The sequence below is a fragment of the Lichenostomus cassidix genome, chromosome 19, assembly GCF_008360975.1.
Source record: "Lichenostomus cassidix isolate B80296 chromosome 19, HeHo_3.0, whole genome shotgun sequence".
Classification (NCBI taxonomy): Eukaryota; Metazoa; Chordata; class Aves; order Passeriformes; family Meliphagidae; genus Lichenostomus; species Lichenostomus cassidix.
Window position 1 is genome coordinate 3,057,849 of NC_139499.1, and position 17,761 is coordinate 3,075,609.

General features: G+C 52.6%; 3 protein-coding genes and 1 long non-coding RNA gene across 5 annotated transcripts; 3 read left to right on the forward strand and 1 right to left on the reverse strand.

Moving 5' to 3' along the window:
- The first annotated feature begins 418 nt into the window (after positions 1 to 418).
- TBL2 (transducin beta like 2) lies at positions 419 to 4,749 on the forward strand. The gene is made up of 7 exons (XM_085078692.1): positions 419 to 664; positions 756 to 886; positions 1,009 to 1,193; positions 1,821 to 1,972; positions 3,016 to 3,142; positions 3,635 to 3,787; positions 4,202 to 4,749. The coding sequence occupies exons 1-7, from the start codon at positions 526 to 528 to the stop codon at positions 4,656 to 4,658; spliced, it is 1,344 nt and encodes a 447-aa protein (XP_084934818.1). The 5' UTR covers positions 419 to 525; the 3' UTR covers positions 4,659 to 4,749.
- Positions 4,750 to 5,224: 475 nt separating this feature from the next.
- Positions 5,225 to 9,363, forward strand: BCL7B (BAF chromatin remodeling complex subunit BCL7B). Of its 2 annotated transcripts, none has more exons than XM_085078693.1 (6): positions 5,225 to 5,404; positions 5,731 to 5,806; positions 6,523 to 6,619; positions 7,545 to 7,730; positions 7,924 to 8,003; positions 8,384 to 9,363. In XM_085078693.1, exons 1-6 carry the CDS (start codon positions 5,313 to 5,315, stop codon positions 8,474 to 8,476), a joined length of 624 nt encoding a protein of 207 aa, XP_084934819.1. In that variant the 5' UTR covers positions 5,225 to 5,312; the 3' UTR covers positions 8,477 to 9,363. The 2 variants fall into 2 exon arrangements, with proteins under 2 accessions (XP_084934819.1, XP_084934820.1); XM_085078694.1 differs by having other exon boundaries at positions 5,226 to 5,404; positions 7,560 to 7,730.
- Positions 9,364 to 12,706: 3,343 nt separating this feature from the next.
- On the forward strand, positions 12,707 to 14,094 carry LOC146428968 (uncharacterized). Its single transcript, XR_014855822.1, has 3 exons — positions 12,707 to 12,849; positions 12,977 to 13,107; positions 13,293 to 14,094. It is a non-coding gene; the product is annotated as an uncharacterized LOC146428968 (long non-coding RNA).
- An 11-nt stretch (positions 14,095 to 14,105) lies between these two features.
- LOC146428969 (schlafen family member 11-like) lies at positions 14,106 to 17,734 on the reverse strand. The gene is made up of 2 exons (XM_085078697.1): positions 17,605 to 17,734; positions 14,106 to 16,627 (listed from the first exon to the last, which is right to left on the reverse strand). Exon 2 carries the CDS (start codon positions 16,588 to 16,590, stop codon positions 15,838 to 15,840), a length of 753 nt encoding a protein of 250 aa, XP_084934823.1. The 5' UTR covers positions 16,591 to 16,627; positions 17,605 to 17,734; the 3' UTR covers positions 14,106 to 15,837.
- Between the last annotated feature and the right edge of the window lie 27 nt (positions 17,735 to 17,761).

Below are 17,761 nucleotides of genomic sequence, written 5' to 3' on the forward strand. Positions count from 1 at the left end.
GGAGGGGGACCGGGACTTAATGGGGATGAGACTGGGGTGGGTGAGAGCCGGGACTGAGCCGGGGGCTGGGGGAGGATGAGGGAAACCGGGGTGGGGGACGAGTGCGGGCAGAGACTGTGGGGGGTGGTCCGGGGCTGTGGTGGGAGAGTGAAGGGAGCCGGGGCTGGTGAGGGCAGGAGGCGGCGTGAGGGATAAGAGCTGGTGGCAGGGCAGCGACCGGGTTGGGGGGAGACGTAGAAGCTGGGGATGGGATGAGGGGAGTCAGGGCTGGGTGGAAGGCAGGGGCTGGGGCGGTCAGGTGCTGGGGGGTGTGTTAGCAGAGGGTCTGAGGGGCTGACGAGGCTCTGTGGGAGGCAGGGGAGCTGACGGGCCCGTGAGGGGCTCGGCGGAATCCGTGGCCGGAAGTGTGGGCAGCCGGTGCAGTAACACCGCTAGGGGGCGCCTGGCGCGGATCAGCGGTGTCACGCATGCGCACACGGAGCTTCTCCCCCGCCGGTTGCCGGCCGCTGACGCGGCAGTTGGAACATGGAGGCGGCGGTGGCGCTGGGCGGGCTGGGGCTGCCGGGCGCCCTCATCATCCTCATCTTGCTCGTCCTCGTCCTGCTGCTGGCGGCCGCGCTGCGCCGTGCCGCTCCGAGGGACACCGCCGCCGCCTCGCAGAACGGTGAGTACCGTGCGGACGGCGGGTCGCCGGGCGGGGCGGCGCGGAGCGGGGTGTAGCTGAAGCAGACCCACCGGCCCCTCCGCTCCCGCAGGGCCCCGGGCGAACGGGCACGCCAGGCCGCAGGAGCCGCGGAAGGGGAAGCCGGCGGCCAGGGCTCGCAGGGAGAAGCCGCAGCACCACCACCACAACTTCGCACACCGGCTGCTGGTCGCTACCCTCAAGGTACCGTGTGTTCCCGGGACCGGTGTCCCCCCAGTGCCGGCGTTCCCCCCTCGCCCCCCGGTGCTGGTGTCCCACCGGCGCCTCCCCACGCCCAATCCTCCTTACCCACTGTCTGTCCGCAGGGCCACAGCAGCCCGGTCACCTGCCTGAACTTCAGCAGCAACGGCAAGTACCTGGCGTCGTGCTCGGAGGACCGCACGGTGCGGCTGTGGAGCACCCGGGACCTGGCGGGCCGGGAGCACCGCTGCCTGCGGGCCAATGTGGGGTTGGACCATGCCGAGCTCGTCTGCCTCAGCCCCGACTCACGGTACGGCCGGACCTTGTACCGGCACCGGCATGTCCTGCAGAACCGTCATTCTCACAGCCAAACCGCACTGAGATCAGTGCTGCTCTGGGATGGGTGGAGGAAGCGTTCCTCACTAGGTTATCACGGTATCACTGATCCGTGGCCTTTCCTGAAAGCAGCTGGCACTTAATCACAGAATCACAATAGTTGGAGTTGGAAGGGAGTTTTGGAGATTATCTAGTCCAGCCCCTGATGGGTTGATGTGGTTTTCAGAAAAAACATCCCAGTGCCCAGCTTGCTGCACCCATGGAAGGTGCTTGTTGAGGTCTCTGCCAACTGGGTCTGCAGCTGGAATGTGCTGTTGAGCCTCTCTGGTGGTTGGGGGAGCTCTTGCTGGGTGGGAAATTTGGTGGAAAAGTGTGCATTGGCTCTTTGAAGTGGCCTCTTTTAGAAAGAGAGGAAGGGATCTCGTTTCCTGGTGTGGGTAATAAATTTTCATTCATTCATTCATTCAGTGTTGTAGTTGAGCCAGCACTGGGAGAGAACTTGGTGCCCTTGTAAATATTTTTACCTGCCAGTGTATCCCTCTTCCCAGGTGCCCCTGAGTGACCTGGGCTGAGCTGGGGCTCAGGGCCTGTCCCTCAACAGGGCTTTCATTGTCTGGCTGGCCAATGCTGAGACTATTCGTGTCTACAAGATGACCAAGAAGGATGATGGCAGCTTCACCTTCACTGCAACTTCTGGGGACTTCCCAAAGAAGCATAAGGCTCCTGTCATTAACATAGGGATTGCAGAGACAGGTATGGAAATGAGGTGCTTACCTCTCCAGATCAGCTTTTGATTTCCTTGTGAAGCTACTGGGTTTAAAGTGTTGGAGTTTTTGGCATTCTCAAGGCTGTGTACAGCACCACTACTGAACTCTGTAGTCTCAGGGGTTTTTTTAAATTTAATTTACTACCAACTGAACCAAGAGGTGTCATTTTCACACCAATTATGTCCCTGTAACCAGCTCCCCGATATGCACAGTCTCTTAATTTACATTTTCAGGGATGCTGTTGCAAAGAGGTCTGGTCTCAATATTGAGAGGATCGCTGTTCTCTGGCCTGCCAGTCTCTCTTTAACCTGTCAGAAATCTCTCTAGTGAGTTCATATGGTCTATCTTGAACTTCTGGGATCATCTAGAACAGAGGTGGGGGTGCGGGGGTGGATGGGAATTACATGTTAGTGCTGAGGGCTTGATGGATTAATGCATCAGGTATGTGCCAGTGGGCAGCTGGAAGTAGGTGGATGTGAGTTCACCTCTGTAACAGGAGAGCAGAGAAAATGTTAACTGAGGCCTTTGTTCAGCTGTGAAAGTGAAAACTTCAAACAGTAGCTGGAAGGTAAACAGGCAACTCCCTGCCTGGGCTGAGGTGGCAAAGGGGAAGGGGAACAAGCAGGAGTCCAACATGGACACAACCAGCAAGCATGGATCATGGTGGTGTGACTGGGATTCAATTGCCTGCCTGCAATCCACAGCTTGAAGGTGCTTATCCTTGAGCTGGATTGGGGCATGCAGGGCAGGTGGAGTGTGCTTTTTTCCTGCTGTGGCACAGCCCAGTGCTAAGCTCTGCATGTGGGGCTCAGGGTCCTGAGCACAGGGGCTCAGTACCTGCTGCCCTCTCGGGAGCTGGGGGAGTACTGAGGCATAACTAGGAGCTGAGTCTTCTGATAATGCTCTTTGCTCCACACTCCTTGGATTTTGGTGCTGCTGTTGGCTTTCTCCAGCTACAGGGAGAGTTTCTCTAAGTCTATGGCAGCGTTAGCCCTGGGGGCTCTCCTGATCTTTGCCTTTTTTCCTCAGGGAAGTTTATCATGACAGCTTCCAGTGACACCACCATCCTGCTCTGGAGCCTAAAGGGCGAAGTCCTGGCCAGCATTAACACCAACCAGATGAACAATGCCTATGCCACAGTGTCACCCTGTGGGAGGTGAGTGACAGGAGCTGACATGGGATTAGGCCCTCGTGTGTTGCCATCCTGCTGGTAACCTGAGAACAGCTTTGGCCTCAGGTAGCAGAGGTGGGACAGAACAAATGGCCTGTGCAAAGAAAACAGCCTTTTGAACTTGTCTGTGACCTCTTAAAGGTTAATTATAAAATTAAAGTTCTTATTTCTGGGAGATCTGTTTATTGGGAAAATCTTGTGCTTTGCTCTGACGTGCTGCTGCAGGACAACTTGCCTTGCACCAGGCATGAGGAATTTGGGGATCCAAAGCATTTAGCTCTTTTACTTTGGAGAGTTTCTCATTCCTCAGTTGTTCTGGTGCCCTTCCTCAGTGTTCCCTTTACCATATGGGTTTCAGGGAAAAGTGGAAACACAACTGACCAGACTTGAGTGCTGGAGGTTTGCAGAGCTGTGGCCATGCCTTGCTCAGGTCTTCTTTAAGAGGCAACCTGTGTCTCTGCTTGTTCCTTCATGCAGGTTTGTGGCATCCTGCGGCTTTACCCCCGACGTGAAGGTGTGGGAGGTGTGTTTTGGCAAGAACGGAGACTTCAAGGAGGTGACCAGGGCTTTTGAGTTGAAAGGACACACTGCTGGTGTACAATCCTTTTCCTTCTCCAACGACTCAAGGAGGTAGGTGTGTGTTACCCACTCTGAGTTACCCTCAGGACATGGAAGCTCATCCCTTCCAGAGTGTACCAGCTGCACCGCTGAGCTGTGGGGGGTAAAACACTGCCCTGGGGAGTCAAATCTGATGGGATATTGGGAAAAAGTCTGGGTTGTGAGGGTGGTGAGGCCCTGACACAGGTTAACCAGAGAAGATGTGGCTGCCCCATCTCTGGAAATGTTCAAGGGCAGGTTGGACAGGGCTTGGAGCAGCCTCTAGTGGAAGGTTTTTTTTCTCTGGAAAGAGAACATGGATTGTGCATGTGTACAGACTCACCCTTCCCAAAAGATCTCCACAGAGGATTCCTGGTTCACAGACAGTGCAGGGGAAGAGGCCCCACCCCTTTTCCACGCACTCACCATGCTCTCTTGTGGCTGCAGGATGGCGACCGTGTCGAAGGACGGCACGTGGAAGTTCTGGGACACGGATGTGGAGTACAAGAAGCGGCAGGACCCGTACCTGCTTCTGACAGGGCAGTGTGCCGTGCCGGAGCCGTGCCGCATTGCCCTGTCCCCCGACAGCCGCACGGTTGCCGTGGCAGGTGGCACAGACATCGTGGTGTACAACACGCGGCGCGGCGAGGAGGAGGAGCGTTTTCTCGGTGTGCACGGCCACCCCGTTGCTGATCTTGCCTTTGACACCACCGGCCGCTACCTCGTGTCCTGTGGGGACCGTGCCATCCGTGTGTTCCACAACACCGCTGGGCACCGCGCCGTGGTGGAGGAGATGGAGGCCATGCTGAAAAAAACTGTGAACAAAGCCACGCGGGAGAGGCTGGAGCAGCAGATCGCCGGCGCTCGCAAAGCGCTGGCCGCTATCTATGGCAAAAAGCACTAAGCTGCCTGCACACCGGGAGGCAGCTGCTCTCTTCCGTGGGGGACGTGTTTTTTAATAACTCCGAACAGCAGTAATAAAAGAGTGCCCGGCTCTTTCCTTGTGTGCTCTGTGATGGGGCGGGGATGGGCTGGGGATGGTTGGCACTCCCAGTGTCATGCTCATGTTGTTTCCTCCCATGAGCTTGGATCATCACTATCCCATGTGAGTGATTGCTCAGGCAGCACCTCCAAGCTTTCCTGAGCTTAAAAATTGGATTTTCTTGTGAATTCGGGGTCGTTTTTTTGGTCGGTTGTTCTTTTTTCCAGGGAAGCTGCCCAGGCTCAATCTTCGATGCTGAGCGGTGCGGATTCTGCTGCACGGGACGAGGCAGTGTACCGGTGGAGCGGGCTCGGGGTGGCCCCGACAGAACGGGGGCTGTCGGAGGGCCCGGCGCGGCACTCGCCCCACGGGCGGCTGGCGGCACAGCGTCCCGTCCGCTACGTCGTTTCCGTCGCCGCAGTGGGGCGTGCCCTCCCGCGCAGGCGCAGCAGCCGGGGCGTGTCCGGCGCGGTGACGCAGGACGCGCAGCGCGCGGGCGGGCCGCGCAGGGCGCGTGCGCGGGGCCGGGCGCGGCGGCGGGTGCAGCGGGGCCGGTGCTGCGGGGCTGCGCGCGCCATGTCGGGGCGCTCGGTGCGGGCCGAGACCCGCAGCCGCGCCAAGGATGACATCAAGAAGGTGATGGCGGCCATCGAGCGCGTCCGCAGATGGTGAGGGCGGGCCCGCGGGGGGGAGGGCCCCGCCGCCCGCGCGCAGCCAATCGCCGTGCCGCGGGGAGCGAGCTGGGTGTGTGCGCCCAACCAGCGGGCGGGGGCGGGGGGCGGCGGCCAATGGCAGCGGGGCGGGGACGGAAGCGGCCGTGATGGGCGGTTGGCGCGGCCAATCACGGCGTGGCTGGGCGGGGCGGGGCGGGGCAATGCTGCGGGGCGCTGAATTGACACTGCTCTGGGCCAACCGGAGCGGGGCGGGGGCGGGGCTTGTTGCCATGGCGCCCGCGGCCCGGCCCGGCCCGGCCTGTCAGCGGCGTGTCCCGCAGGGAGAAGAAGTGGGTGACGGTGGGCGACACGTCCCTGCGGATATTCAAGTGGGTGCCGGTGGCGGACAGCAAGGAGGTGGGTACCGCGCGTGGAGACGAGCCGGGAGCCACCGCGCACAGCCCAGCCTTAGCCCTCTTAACAGCCCCGCTTAAGCTGGGCCCTGAGCCTCCCCCTGCTCTGCCGAGCTCCCCAACCCCACCGACCACCGAGCCGTCCCCCAGCTCCGCCAGCCGCCTCCAAACCCTCTGAGTCCTCTCCTAGTCGACCCCTGAGCCCGAGCCGAGCTGACACCCGAGCCCCCGTTGAGGTCCCCCAGCCCTGCCGAGCAGTCCTGAGGCCCCACCGAGCCCCTGCCGAGCCCCGGAAACCTCCCCAAGCCGACCCCCGAACCCACCCAAGCCCCACTGAGCCCCTTCTGAAGCCCCATGAGCCCCAACGAGCCCACTCAGCCGACCTGAGCCCCCACAGAGCTGTCCCGCCCCTGCCAAGCCCCCTGAGCCCCTTCAAGCCTCCTCCCACTCCCCCTGAGACTCTCTGCCTGACTCCTCTGAGCACTTGCTTTACTCCATGTCATTCCTAGGTGGGCATCAGGTCTTCCTCTCTTTCCTGATTCCCAGTCTCTTCACAGACGGAGTTTTGCCTCTCACTTAAAAATGTGCCCCCAAAGCCAAGGGAAAATGCCAGCTCGAGCATATCCCTCTGGGCTTCTGGAGACAGAAAGGGGAATGGCTCCTCTGCAGCAGCCTATGTTCTTCTGACCTTGTGTTTGTGCTTTTCTTTCTCTCCTCAAGAAAGAGAAATCCAAATCGAGCAGCAGCACCGCCCGAGAACCCAATGGCTTCCCAGCTGACACCTCTGCCAACTCCTCCCTCCTTCTGGAGTTCCAGGGTGGGTCTGACTGAGTTCCCTTCAATATGGGGAAAGACTCTAAGACTGTGCAGATGTTAGGATGTTGCTGGTTTTGTGTGCTGCCTGTGTTGGGAAGAGCTGTGCTCATCTCCAATGTGGAGTTGGGCTGATCCACTTCTGGATTGTCCTTGCCCAAACTGGACATTTTTGCTGTCAGAGACTCTTAATGGGCTGTTTCTGGTATCTTCTGTGGAAAGCTTCACAGGAAACTGGAGGAGTGGGGATTCCTGCTCTCCCCTTTCCAGCCTCTCTGGGGAGAGGCCAGTAGCCACCTGCAGCCAAGCTCACTGTTCCAACAGTTACTTCCATGGACCTTAGGCTAAAGGGGCAAAGGATGTTCCTGGCCTTGCTCTTGGTCTGGGCACTGTGGTTCAGCCAGGAGAGGCTCCAGCAGTGTCACACTTGCTGCTTGAGCAGAATGTAACCCTGTGCCCAGCCTCCACTCTTTGTGTGGCTAAGGAAAGTCAGGAATATGCTGGCACTTCAAGGAGATGTGGTGAGGTTATGTTGCAGGGCTGCAGTTTAGGAAAGGTGTGTGCCAAGCCTGCCCCCTCATTGGGAGGCAGGTGCTGAGCGTTGATCCTGGTGTTGCCTGACAAACAGAGGAGGAACAAAGCCCTGGCACACAGCAGGACATTCCTGCCCTCAGATGCCCTGGGTCCTCCCAAGCTGGGTTTTGGCAGCGCTCATTCCCCAGGCAGGAGCATTCCCTTTCCCACAGCCAGTTGTGTATATGATTCCCACAGTGTTCCAGAGGGCAGTCCTGTGCCTGACAGCCTGGTGTGGTACAGTGAATCCCCTGTTTAACTCCTCTGACTGTGCTCTGCCTTCTCAGTGACACCCCAGCTCACAGTGCTGCTCTCAGCTCCCTGTGCCTCTGGGTCAAGGTGCTCTTCTTCACCAGGTGCTGTTTCTGCAGATGAGAACAGCAACCAGAGCTCCCTGTCCGACGTGTACCAGCTCAAGGTGGACAGCAGCCCCAACTCCAGCCCCAGTCCCCAGCAGAGCGAGTCCATGAGTCCTGCCCACACGTCCGATTTCCGCACAGACGACTCGCAGCCTCCCACCCTGGGGCAGGAGACCCTGGAAGGTGGGTGCTGGGCTGTGAAGGCAGGTGGTGCATGGATGGGCTCAGGGAAGGCCCCACCAGGGCTGTTGGTGACCATGGCAGTGCTGGAAGCTGACAGGGGAGTGGGGACTTCTTTTGCTGGACATTCTGTCCTGGCTCAGCACTGAGCTGGGCGTTGGGTGTGCATTTTTGTTGACCCACCTGTTCTCTCCAGAGCCCTCCCTGCCTTCCTCAGAAGTGGCAGATGAACCTCCCACTCTCACAAAGGAAGAGCCAGTTCCCCTTGAGACTCAGGTAAGGGAAGGGGCACTGAAACCACCTCTAAATGCGCATGGATCCAGCCTGGCCTTTTCACCCTCATTGCTGCTCCTTGTAGCAGAAACATCTTGGTGGATGGACTTGCTCTGCAGTCCTAAAGTGCCCCCTGGGAGCTCCCGGAACCTCCTGGCTTCCTGAGCTGTCCCCTGGTTTGGATCTAGCATTGAACCATGAGGGAAAGATGTGGGGTGCAGGAAAACAACCATTCTGGCAGGCTGCAGGGATGGAGTGGGTTCTCGTTCCTTGTGCCCTGGGATCTGTGCCCAGGTGACAGCCCACAGTGTTCCCATGGTGTGACACAGCCTTGTCTAGGTGTGCATAGCTCTGTCACTGCCTGTGACCTGTGGCTCTTGCAGGTAACTGAAGAGGAGGAGGACTCCGGTGCGCCGCCTCTGAAGAGATTTTGTGCTGACCAGAACTCTGTGTGCCACACGGCCTCGGAGAGCTAACCTGCCTGGCCCGGCGCCTTTGCCAGCCCCTCGCAGAGCCGCCTGGCCCCCCGGGACCAGCGCTTCCCTCCAGCCTGCCCCTTCCCCGGTGTCGGGGCTCCCACTACTCGCATACAGCGTGCCCTTCCCTGCCCTGCCCTGCCCGATGGATGGGGCTGCTGCCAGTACCTGCATTTGCCTCTATTTATTGGCTCCCTCTCTCCCTGCTCCCTGCCCCGAGAGCTGGGGGTCTCTGCCGGGTGGGCTGCATGCGTGGGGGGTTCTCCGCGGGGCTCCCTGCTCTCCACGGTCCCCAGGACACTGGCAGATGCTGTTTGCCTGCTCGTGGCTCCCCTGCCTGCCCTTCCCCTGGGTGCTGGGAACAGGAGAGCCACCTTCCACCTGCTGCAGGTGATGTGTCCACTCGGCTGTGGGTGTGGGGGGCAGTGAGGGGAGGCCAGCAGGGACCCACTGGGATGCTGTGCAATAAGCTGCTAGTTTAAGCCATTCATGCTGGGAGAGAGGGCAGGTACTGGCCAGCCTCGGCTCTGCCGCGGGGCACAGCTCCAGCCCGGTGGGACCTGCAGCCCAGTCCCCCCGGAGCTGGCAGAGCAGGGGAGCCGCTGGCCTGTGCTGGGGCTCCTTGCCCCGGCCGAGGTACCCACTATTCCCGGGACGAGGAAGGAAGCGGCAGGGTGCTGGAGCCCCCGGGAAGCACTCCTGCCCTGGGGCTCTGCTGCCCCCCAATACCCGCTGCCCCCCAGCCCCACTCTCCCCCCGCCGCCACTGCATGTCCCGCCGAGTCCGTGAACGAGCCTGGTGAAGCTGAAGGCGCGGCCGCGCGTGGAAGTGGAAAGTTATTTTAGCACTGAATAGAATATTTTTAAAATTAAACTATTTGAAATACACATTGAGAGCACGACGTCGGCTGGGCAGGGCAGGGCTGGGCTGGGCTGGGTGGGGAGGGGCAGGGCAAGGAAAAAGAGAAGAGAGAAGTAGAAGTTTCTGCCAAACAGGGACTTGCCGCCTGCTGTGCTCACAGGCCGGGGACTTCCTAAAGAACACAAACATATTTTACAATTTCACATATTTTAAAAATCTGTATACAGGCTTTATGGTCTCTTCTGCACTTCTAGTTTTAGTCTAGTTTTGTCTTACAACAAAAAAAAAAAGGGGGGGGGGCAAGAATTCAAGGGTATCTCGTGCATTTTTCACTTAAAACACATAAAACATGCAAGACACCTTGCTCCAAATAGTACTCACTTTATTACAGGACAAATCAGTACAGAATCTTGAGGGAGGTTAAAAATACAGGAACAAAACAAAGCTAAAAATCAAAAAGCCATCAAAAATCACACTAAATGAGGTAAAACCACATCATGACATAATATTTAAGAATACAGAATTTGTTACTGTGAAATGCAACACAGAGAATTAGCTTGTCAATGAGTTACCACATATTCATAATAGGGCCATTCAGAACCAAAGAAATAAGATGTCATTGGAAGCAATTATAAAAAAATTAGTGGATGTGAAAATGTACATGCATAATGAAAAGTAATTAAATGTGTCAAATTCTCTCTCAACCGATGAAGATAAGAAAATGTCTCTTTTTCTCATTTAAATCAGAAGCCTCTCCTTTATCAAATAGGAAAACAGAACAGTCGCTTCCTCATAGTCCACAAATAAGTGCCTCACACAATGTCAAGTCTGCCACCTTTCTAATAGTGCAGTTATCAAACCAGATCAACTTAGGACAGCCACAGCTCCAGACTCAAACATGAGACATTCTTCTCCATTCCTAGTTTCCATGATCACACCAAAGGGAAGCAGATCTACCTGGTGACTGACACAGCATCCTTTACTGAAAGCTGTTTTGCCTCAATCACAGGCAGCCCTGTCCAACACAAGATGATGCTAGTGAAACCTCCCACAAAGCAGGTTTGACCCATGTCCTTTCCTAGGGATTTTCCACCAAAAACAAGCAACAAAACCCCTGGTGCCTTCTTCCACCTCATGAGACTTATCTATGTTCCCCACTCCCAGGTGCAGCAGCCCCAGGTGTGACCAGTGACAAGGAAGAGGGGGAAGCTCCTGCTGTCAGTAAAACGGCGGGAAAAACAAAAACCCTCCAACAACATGTTTAATGTTAGAGAGTCAAGGCATCACTTTATTATCTGGTGAGGATGTTGTTCTGGCCAGGATGTACCACAGAAATCATCTCATCCACACACAGCCCGGCTGTGCAGAGAGAATCATTCCATGACACATCACATTTACTGGATTTTTCAGATATTTTATACAGTAAAATACACAGAAATATATTGGGTCAGTGTTCATTGGTCCAGAGCTGAGCAAACCCCCAATATTCAGTTTCCCACTGGATCCGAATCTCCTTGGCTCTGATGTTAATTAGATTTTTCATTCTTCAATTTTCCTATCAGTCCTTTCCTGACCAGATGTCTTCACCAATGCTGCAGGTGGTCTGGGGTAGATGTTTGTAGATAGCCACTGCTGTCTGCTGATAGCCCTTTATTTTTTTGGTTATCCCCCGTCTGCTGATACGTTGAGTTTATCAGACCTCACCTGGTAGAACAATGCCCTGGAAAGAGCCTTAAAATTACTTTTCCTGGGGTAAAGACAAACAAAACCTTTTGACTAAAGTTATATAAAATTTTTAAACTGGTATATTTTCCAACACTGCCAGAGGCTGCTTTCAGAGGGATACCCGCACAGGGAGCCGCTAGTCGAGAGAGCCAGCGGGGACATCCCGAGTGTCCCTCCGGGAACGATGGTTGGAGCATGCAGGAGGGTTTGGGGAGCAGCCGGATGCACCTGGGCACGGAGCATCGCTCCAAGGAAATGCCGAGGGAAAAACTCTCCTATTAAAGGGCAGCAGGTAGTGTTCCGGGGGAAACTTTCAACTCTCCCCTTTCATCTTGTCAGTCCCTCCCCAGAGCCCCCAGTTCCTCCACAGTGGCCCCAGAAAAGAAAGGTGTTATTAGGAGAAAAGGGGTTTCTACTGGGGGGAAATCTTCCTTTGCCATAATTGTTTGTGTTCACATCGAGGGGAAATCCCCTTCCCCTGTGATTTTAATGGTATCAATTGAAGGAAGCCCTGACTTTTCCATGCTGTTAGGGGGATTAAGCACTGATCCCCTCGAACCCCGAAAATCTCTATTAAAACGCTTCCCAGCAGCCCCTTTGTGCCCCTAATCTGCATAACCCCGCTCCTCGTTCTTCTTCTCTTCCACTCTGCACCGCCCGCCCTGAAAAGAGGGGACAGGGGGGACAAGTGCTGTGGCCATGGTGGGGCAGAGCTGAGGTTTGAACAAACTGAGCTGACAGGGAATCCCCTTTTCCCATTATTTTCAAGTTTAAGGGGATGGGGAAAACCTTTACAATGCTATTTTATGGGTCTGAAATAAGGGTAACTCCCCCATTTTCATCATCCTAAGGTTTAAATTAAGGGGGAAGCCCACTCAGCCCTCCTTTTTAAGGGCTTGAATTGAGGGAAAATCCCCCTTTTCCTGTCACTCGAGAGACTTAAACTGAGTGAAACCCCTCTTTTTCCAATATTTTAGGGGATTAAATTAAAGGGGAGAAGCCCTTAATGTGCCATTGTTTCAGTTTAGGTGGAGGTAAACACTTTCCCTGTTCCCTCATTTCAAGGAGTTCAGTTGAAGGAAGCTCCCCTTTCTCAGCATTTTAAGGGTTTAAATCCTCTTTTCAGGGCACTTCTACCCATACCCTGGTACCAAATGTCTCGTACAGGAGTGAGCCTTGCACATACATCACCCTAATGCCACACTTTTATTTATAATGTATATAGCCCTAATTAGAGATCCCAGTGAGAGTCACATGAGTCCAAATGAGTCACCCACTCAAATAATTACTAATCTTCACCCCTCTACTTAATCACATGTGGAGTACTACTTAGTAATCTCCATGGAATAATTATACAAGTTAACAACAAATTTTCCAACTCATCTAGCTATGCTACCAAAACACAGAGTTTTATTTCTGCCCTTTTGCTCAAAGTAGTTATATGAAAAAAGAAGGTGCAATCATTTTCTCGAAGTTTTCTTCTCTGTCAAACCCTTTACTCACCTTAAATTTAAGTCAGAGGTGCCAAACAGCTGTACCTCCTCTGAGGGCTTTTACACCAGGTGGTATTTGCTTCCTCCCTTTTCTCAGGCATGGTGGGGACGAGAGGCAAGCCCAGCCAGGGGTATATTAACCCCAGCCTCTGCCAAAGCAGTTCATTCTCTCTCTGGGATTCACTAGGGTGAGACCTGTCCTCTCATTTTAATGAGGGTGTTCTTTCAGCTCATCTCAGCTTTTTTTTGGCAGGTACTTCTGGCATCTAAAGCAGGAGAGGCTTTGAAGACATGGTGAGGAATATAGTTTTGGATGCAAGGAGTGTTTAAGTTTATGGTTTTGGGTTGTATGTTCAGGGGTGGTAAGGTGCTTTTGTAAGTAATTTAACAAATGTTGTGACTTTTTTTGTATTTTTTTCAGGAGCATTGCAACTTCCTGAAATTCTAGATTCTGTCATGTATGATAGTTCAAATTTTTCAGCAGATTGATCATGTCACAAAAGGGACCTGCCTCATGTCAAAGACCACATCCAAAATTGAGGCTTCCAGTAGGTAAGGCGAGGATTGTGACAGGGAGAGGGAGTGTGAGCAGGGTGCCAGGTTAGGAATTACAGGGAGGCAGCACAGGGAAGACTATGAGTCAGATGAGTATTGATTCCAGCACAGAACTAGATGCTACCAGAGTTGTTGTATTAGTGATGAAACTATAAGCATCCTTTGTGTTTTGTGTTTTACAGATGATCTGCAGCATTCAAACCTCTTGTCCAATATAACAGAGACCCTTGTGGAAAGAGGTTATGGTCAAGCAGTCTTTGCTGGTAAGGCGTTGTATCTGGGTGAGAAAGAAGCAAACAGCTCTCTGCAGCCTGGGAAGGCTGCGAACAGAAGGGCTACTTGAAGAATGCCTTCTCTTGAGATGCTTCCTTCTGGCGCAGCTCCAGCTGCTTGAGTTCTCCAAGCCTGAAGCTGTGGGAAGGTGCTTTTCTCTTTTTCTTGTTCCTACTCTCTCTGCACCAACTTGGTGTTGTCTGCAAGTTTACTGAGGATGCACTCAATCCCTTCATCCAGTTTATCGGTAAAGGCATTAAAACACTGAGCCATGGGGGACACCACTAGTGACCAGACACCAAATGAGTGCAGAGACATTCTCCACCACTCTGGGCCTGGCCATCCAGCCTCTCCTCAACCCAGTGAAGATGCACCTGTCTGAGCTATGAGCTGATGGCTTTTCCAGGACTATGCTGTGGGAGACAGGGTCAAAGACTTTCCTGAAGTCCAGGTAGACACATCAACAGCCTTTCCCTCATCTGCTAGGCAGGTCAGCTGGTCATAAAAGATCAGGCTGGTCAGGCAGGATCTGCCTTTCTTAAACCTGTGCTGGCTGGGTCTGATCCCTTTGTTGTTCTGCATGTGTCTCCTCATCAAACTACTGCCTGCACTGGAAATCTCTTCCCACTTCCTTGGAAATTCCTATTATTCCAGGAACACTGGCCTTTGCTGTGTTCTCCATTTTCAGATCAGGATTGCTGCAGCCACAAACACAAGAGATCTCAAAGATCAGTAAAAAACCTTTATTATAGAAAAGCAGAAAGATAAGAAAATTGTACAGAAGTCTCTGTAAAATAGTGTTCTGGTTAGTTTTTTACCCTGGGCAAATATGACATTACCATGTCACTATTAACCCAGCTTTATGAAATTTAATATCAGAGTAAGCAATTAAAGATACAATGTTACAGACATTGGCAAAGCTCCACCAATAGTTGGCAGCTGTGACAGAAGGAAGAGATGTAATTAGGTGGTAGATTCTCAACAGGGTTTTTACAATTGGAGTTTGAAGAGCCACCTTGCTGATGTCACATTTGACATGACAGTAAGAATCAGGCTGTCAACATAAACACTCTATTGCAACAGCTGGGGGACTTGAATGCTTCAAGAGTCCCATTTTAATAAGGAAATGCTGGGAACCCACTGCAGTTTCTGGTTGTGACATTATATTTCCCTGAGGCTGCTCTATGGTATCACTGGATGAGTGAAACATTCCAATATGCAGAGGAACCCTTGTCTGAATACAGGCCTCTTAAAAATACCTTTTCCACTGTTGTGGTTTGACCCTGAGTAAATGCCAGGCACTTCTGCTCTCTCCTGCTGCTGATGTGCAGGAGAGGGGAAAGAAAAAAACTGTAAAAACACACACTAATCTCATGAGTTAAGTGAGATAGGGCACTGGTAGGAGGACACAAGGAAGAAAGGGCAGACTGGCTCTAAACTTAAAGTTGCAAAGTGATTTAATTACCTAACCGAGTTGGAGGATACTACTTCCACCTCCTCCTCTTCTAACTACAAAGAAGTGTGTGCCTACCTGGTTTTGATCTTTTTCTTAAATATGTTTTCACAGAGGTGTAACCAGCACCTCTAATTGGCTCACACTTGGCCAGCAACAAGTCTATTACCTTCAGAGCTATCAGAGATTGGCTCTGCTGGACTTGATGAAAAACTTGCAGAACTTTCACTCAGGACACACAAGAACCATTTTTGTGCTACTCTCCACCCCTCAGACACTTCCTCAGGCCTACTACAACAGCTTTTGAAGAGTTTAAATTTCTCTTAGATGTTAAAGAGACCTTTCTGATGTTTTGAGCCAATCAAAACCACTGTAATAAATGCAGCTGTGATTCGTGTCAGAAGTGCAGTGTTTTAAATGTGGGTGCACTGAGTGCAGTTTAGCCCTAGAAACAATTGGCAAAGAGAGCTGCCATGAGGAGTGGGGTTGCCCTTATAAAGAATAAAACTGGGACTCAGAGACAGGATTTTCTTTATAAAGCACAGACATTTCCTTGGTACGTTCCTCTGTGGTTGAGTTATAAAAGTTGTGTTGTAACTGCTTTCTGGCCCATTTGAGCCCTGCCTCCTTCCCTTTCCTAGTTTTGCCTCGCCTTGCAGTCCTTAGAACTGCCTCCCTCCCATTCCTGGCTTTCCTTTGCCTTGTAGTCTTTGAGACCCCTAGTAACAGCAAGACTCAAGCACAGGAGATATCCCTGCATTGGCTGACAAACCTCAGCAACAGCAGAATGCAAGTGCAGAAGGAAACTGAGTTCAGTATAAAAGGAGAGGCAAGAAAGAGCCGGGTGTGTGTCGCTGGCTGAGCGAAGACTCCCAGGCACACCCAGCGCTGCTTTGTGTATTTTCCTCCCAGCCATTATAATTAAAATTCCAAATTTTATGCTTAAAATTAATGAAATAAAAGTTACCAAAGTTTTACATTTTAATTGGCTCAGTTTTCATTTATAACTGCCACTTACTGTTATACAGCAAATGGAGTTTGGTGTTGGCTCTGGACACTCCACAGAGCAAAAGATTGAGATGTTTTCTCAAGTCTTTATCATTAGGGTAGACGACAAACACAATCCTCCTTTCTAGGCCTGAGAAGCGTCGGATGCTGTCAAAAACAATGATGTCTTTTGAAACACTGTCTGCTAGCCCCACAAATTTCCTCGCCCTGCGCTTCCTTACTTGTCCTTCTAGCTCCCATTGCAGTGAACATTTGAACCAGGCGTTTTCCCATGTGCCGTACAGGATCGCAATGTCTCCAAGGCGATAACCTTCCTCAATGTAGCCCTTGCAGTGCTCGGTCACATACTTTATAATTTCATTTTCATTCATGTTTTCCTTTTCTATATAGTCACCTGACAAGGAATGGGCACATTCTGCCTGACTCAACAACTTTTCCAGCACTCCACTGAGCACATCTGTTTTACATGTTTTCTGGATTTTCGACATTAGATCAAACATGACATTACATATTTGCGTGCCATTACGCACCACTTTGGTCAACCATTCCTGAGGGTACAGGTCTGAAAAGTCAAGACCACAGTTATCTGAGTAGGTGGCCTGGAAGAAATCCAGGAAGACCCAGAAAACACCACCACTTTCCTTGACTATGGACTGGGCACGTTGGTACCACTCTCCTTGATGACGACGAAAATTCTGAGCTTCATCAACCACAATGTGTTTCACACGTGGGAAGCGCTTCTTCATGAAGGTAACACGTGTCACAGCCTGGCAGGTCTCATTTCTATGAAAAAGGAAACAGAAACCCAAACAAGGTTAATCAACAGCAGATATGACCAGTTGTTACTGACTGCTTCCATCTCTCCAGGGGTTCGTACTTGGAGGGCTCGCCCTGCCAAACAACAGATTGCCCATCTCAGCTGGAGTATGCTGTTTTCCCCATGTAAATATTGATTCCAAGGGATTGGCTGTGCACAGGCATTGCTGCACAGCCCCCACCACCTTTGGATCTCACCCAGTAGGAGCCTCAGGCTCACCTTTCTACATGGCCCCCATGTCAAGGCTCCCTGGGGGTCCCTCTGCCCTGCTCTCCCGTGGTGCCTGGGCTCCTGTGGAAAGATGGGTTCCCTTTCTTGCCAGGGTGAGCCGGGACTGACAGCACTTCTGCTGCCTGCTGGGGCCAGGAGCTGCTGCTGGGCACTGACAAGGCTGCAATTCCCTGATACCACATGCCTTGTCCACCCTGGTGGCCTGCTGACCTCCCCATGCTGCCACAAGTGGAAATGCAGCAAGAACAGGGCTGGGGAACTGCTCTGCCTCAAATGTTCTCCCAAAAGAAGCCTCTGTTCTCCATGTTTACATGGCCCAGGACCAAGAGCAGTTCCTGGCACAGCTGCACAGAGCCTGCAGCAGACCCTCCACAGAATGTGCTGGGGCAGCAGCAGGGAACAGCAGATGGGCACTTTTGGGGTCAGCACCAGCTCTAACAGACCATTACACTGAGGCCACTGGCTTTGGAAGGTCTAACACAGTCCTGCAGTCCCCAAATGTGGGATGCTCTCTGCAATCACTGAGTGCTGGATCTGGGCCAGAGCTCAGCTCAATCCCACTTTGATTATAAACCTCCTTGAGATGAAGGTTGTGTGTTTGTGCCAGGCAAAGTTAAAACTTAGGCAAAGAGAGGGAAAATCAGAAGGGCTTGTGCTGTAGACATAGAGGGTACAATGACAGAAAAAAGAGGAAAGACACATGACTGCTTACCCCACAAATTTCCTCAAAGGTTGATTTTCACAAATGTAAAGTATCTCCTTTGCAGAACAGCGAAAAGTGTTCTTTATTCTCTCAATAAGCTTCAAAGCCACGATTGTTTTCCCAGTTCCAGGAAGACCAAGCACAAACTGCTTCCTAACTTTGTGTA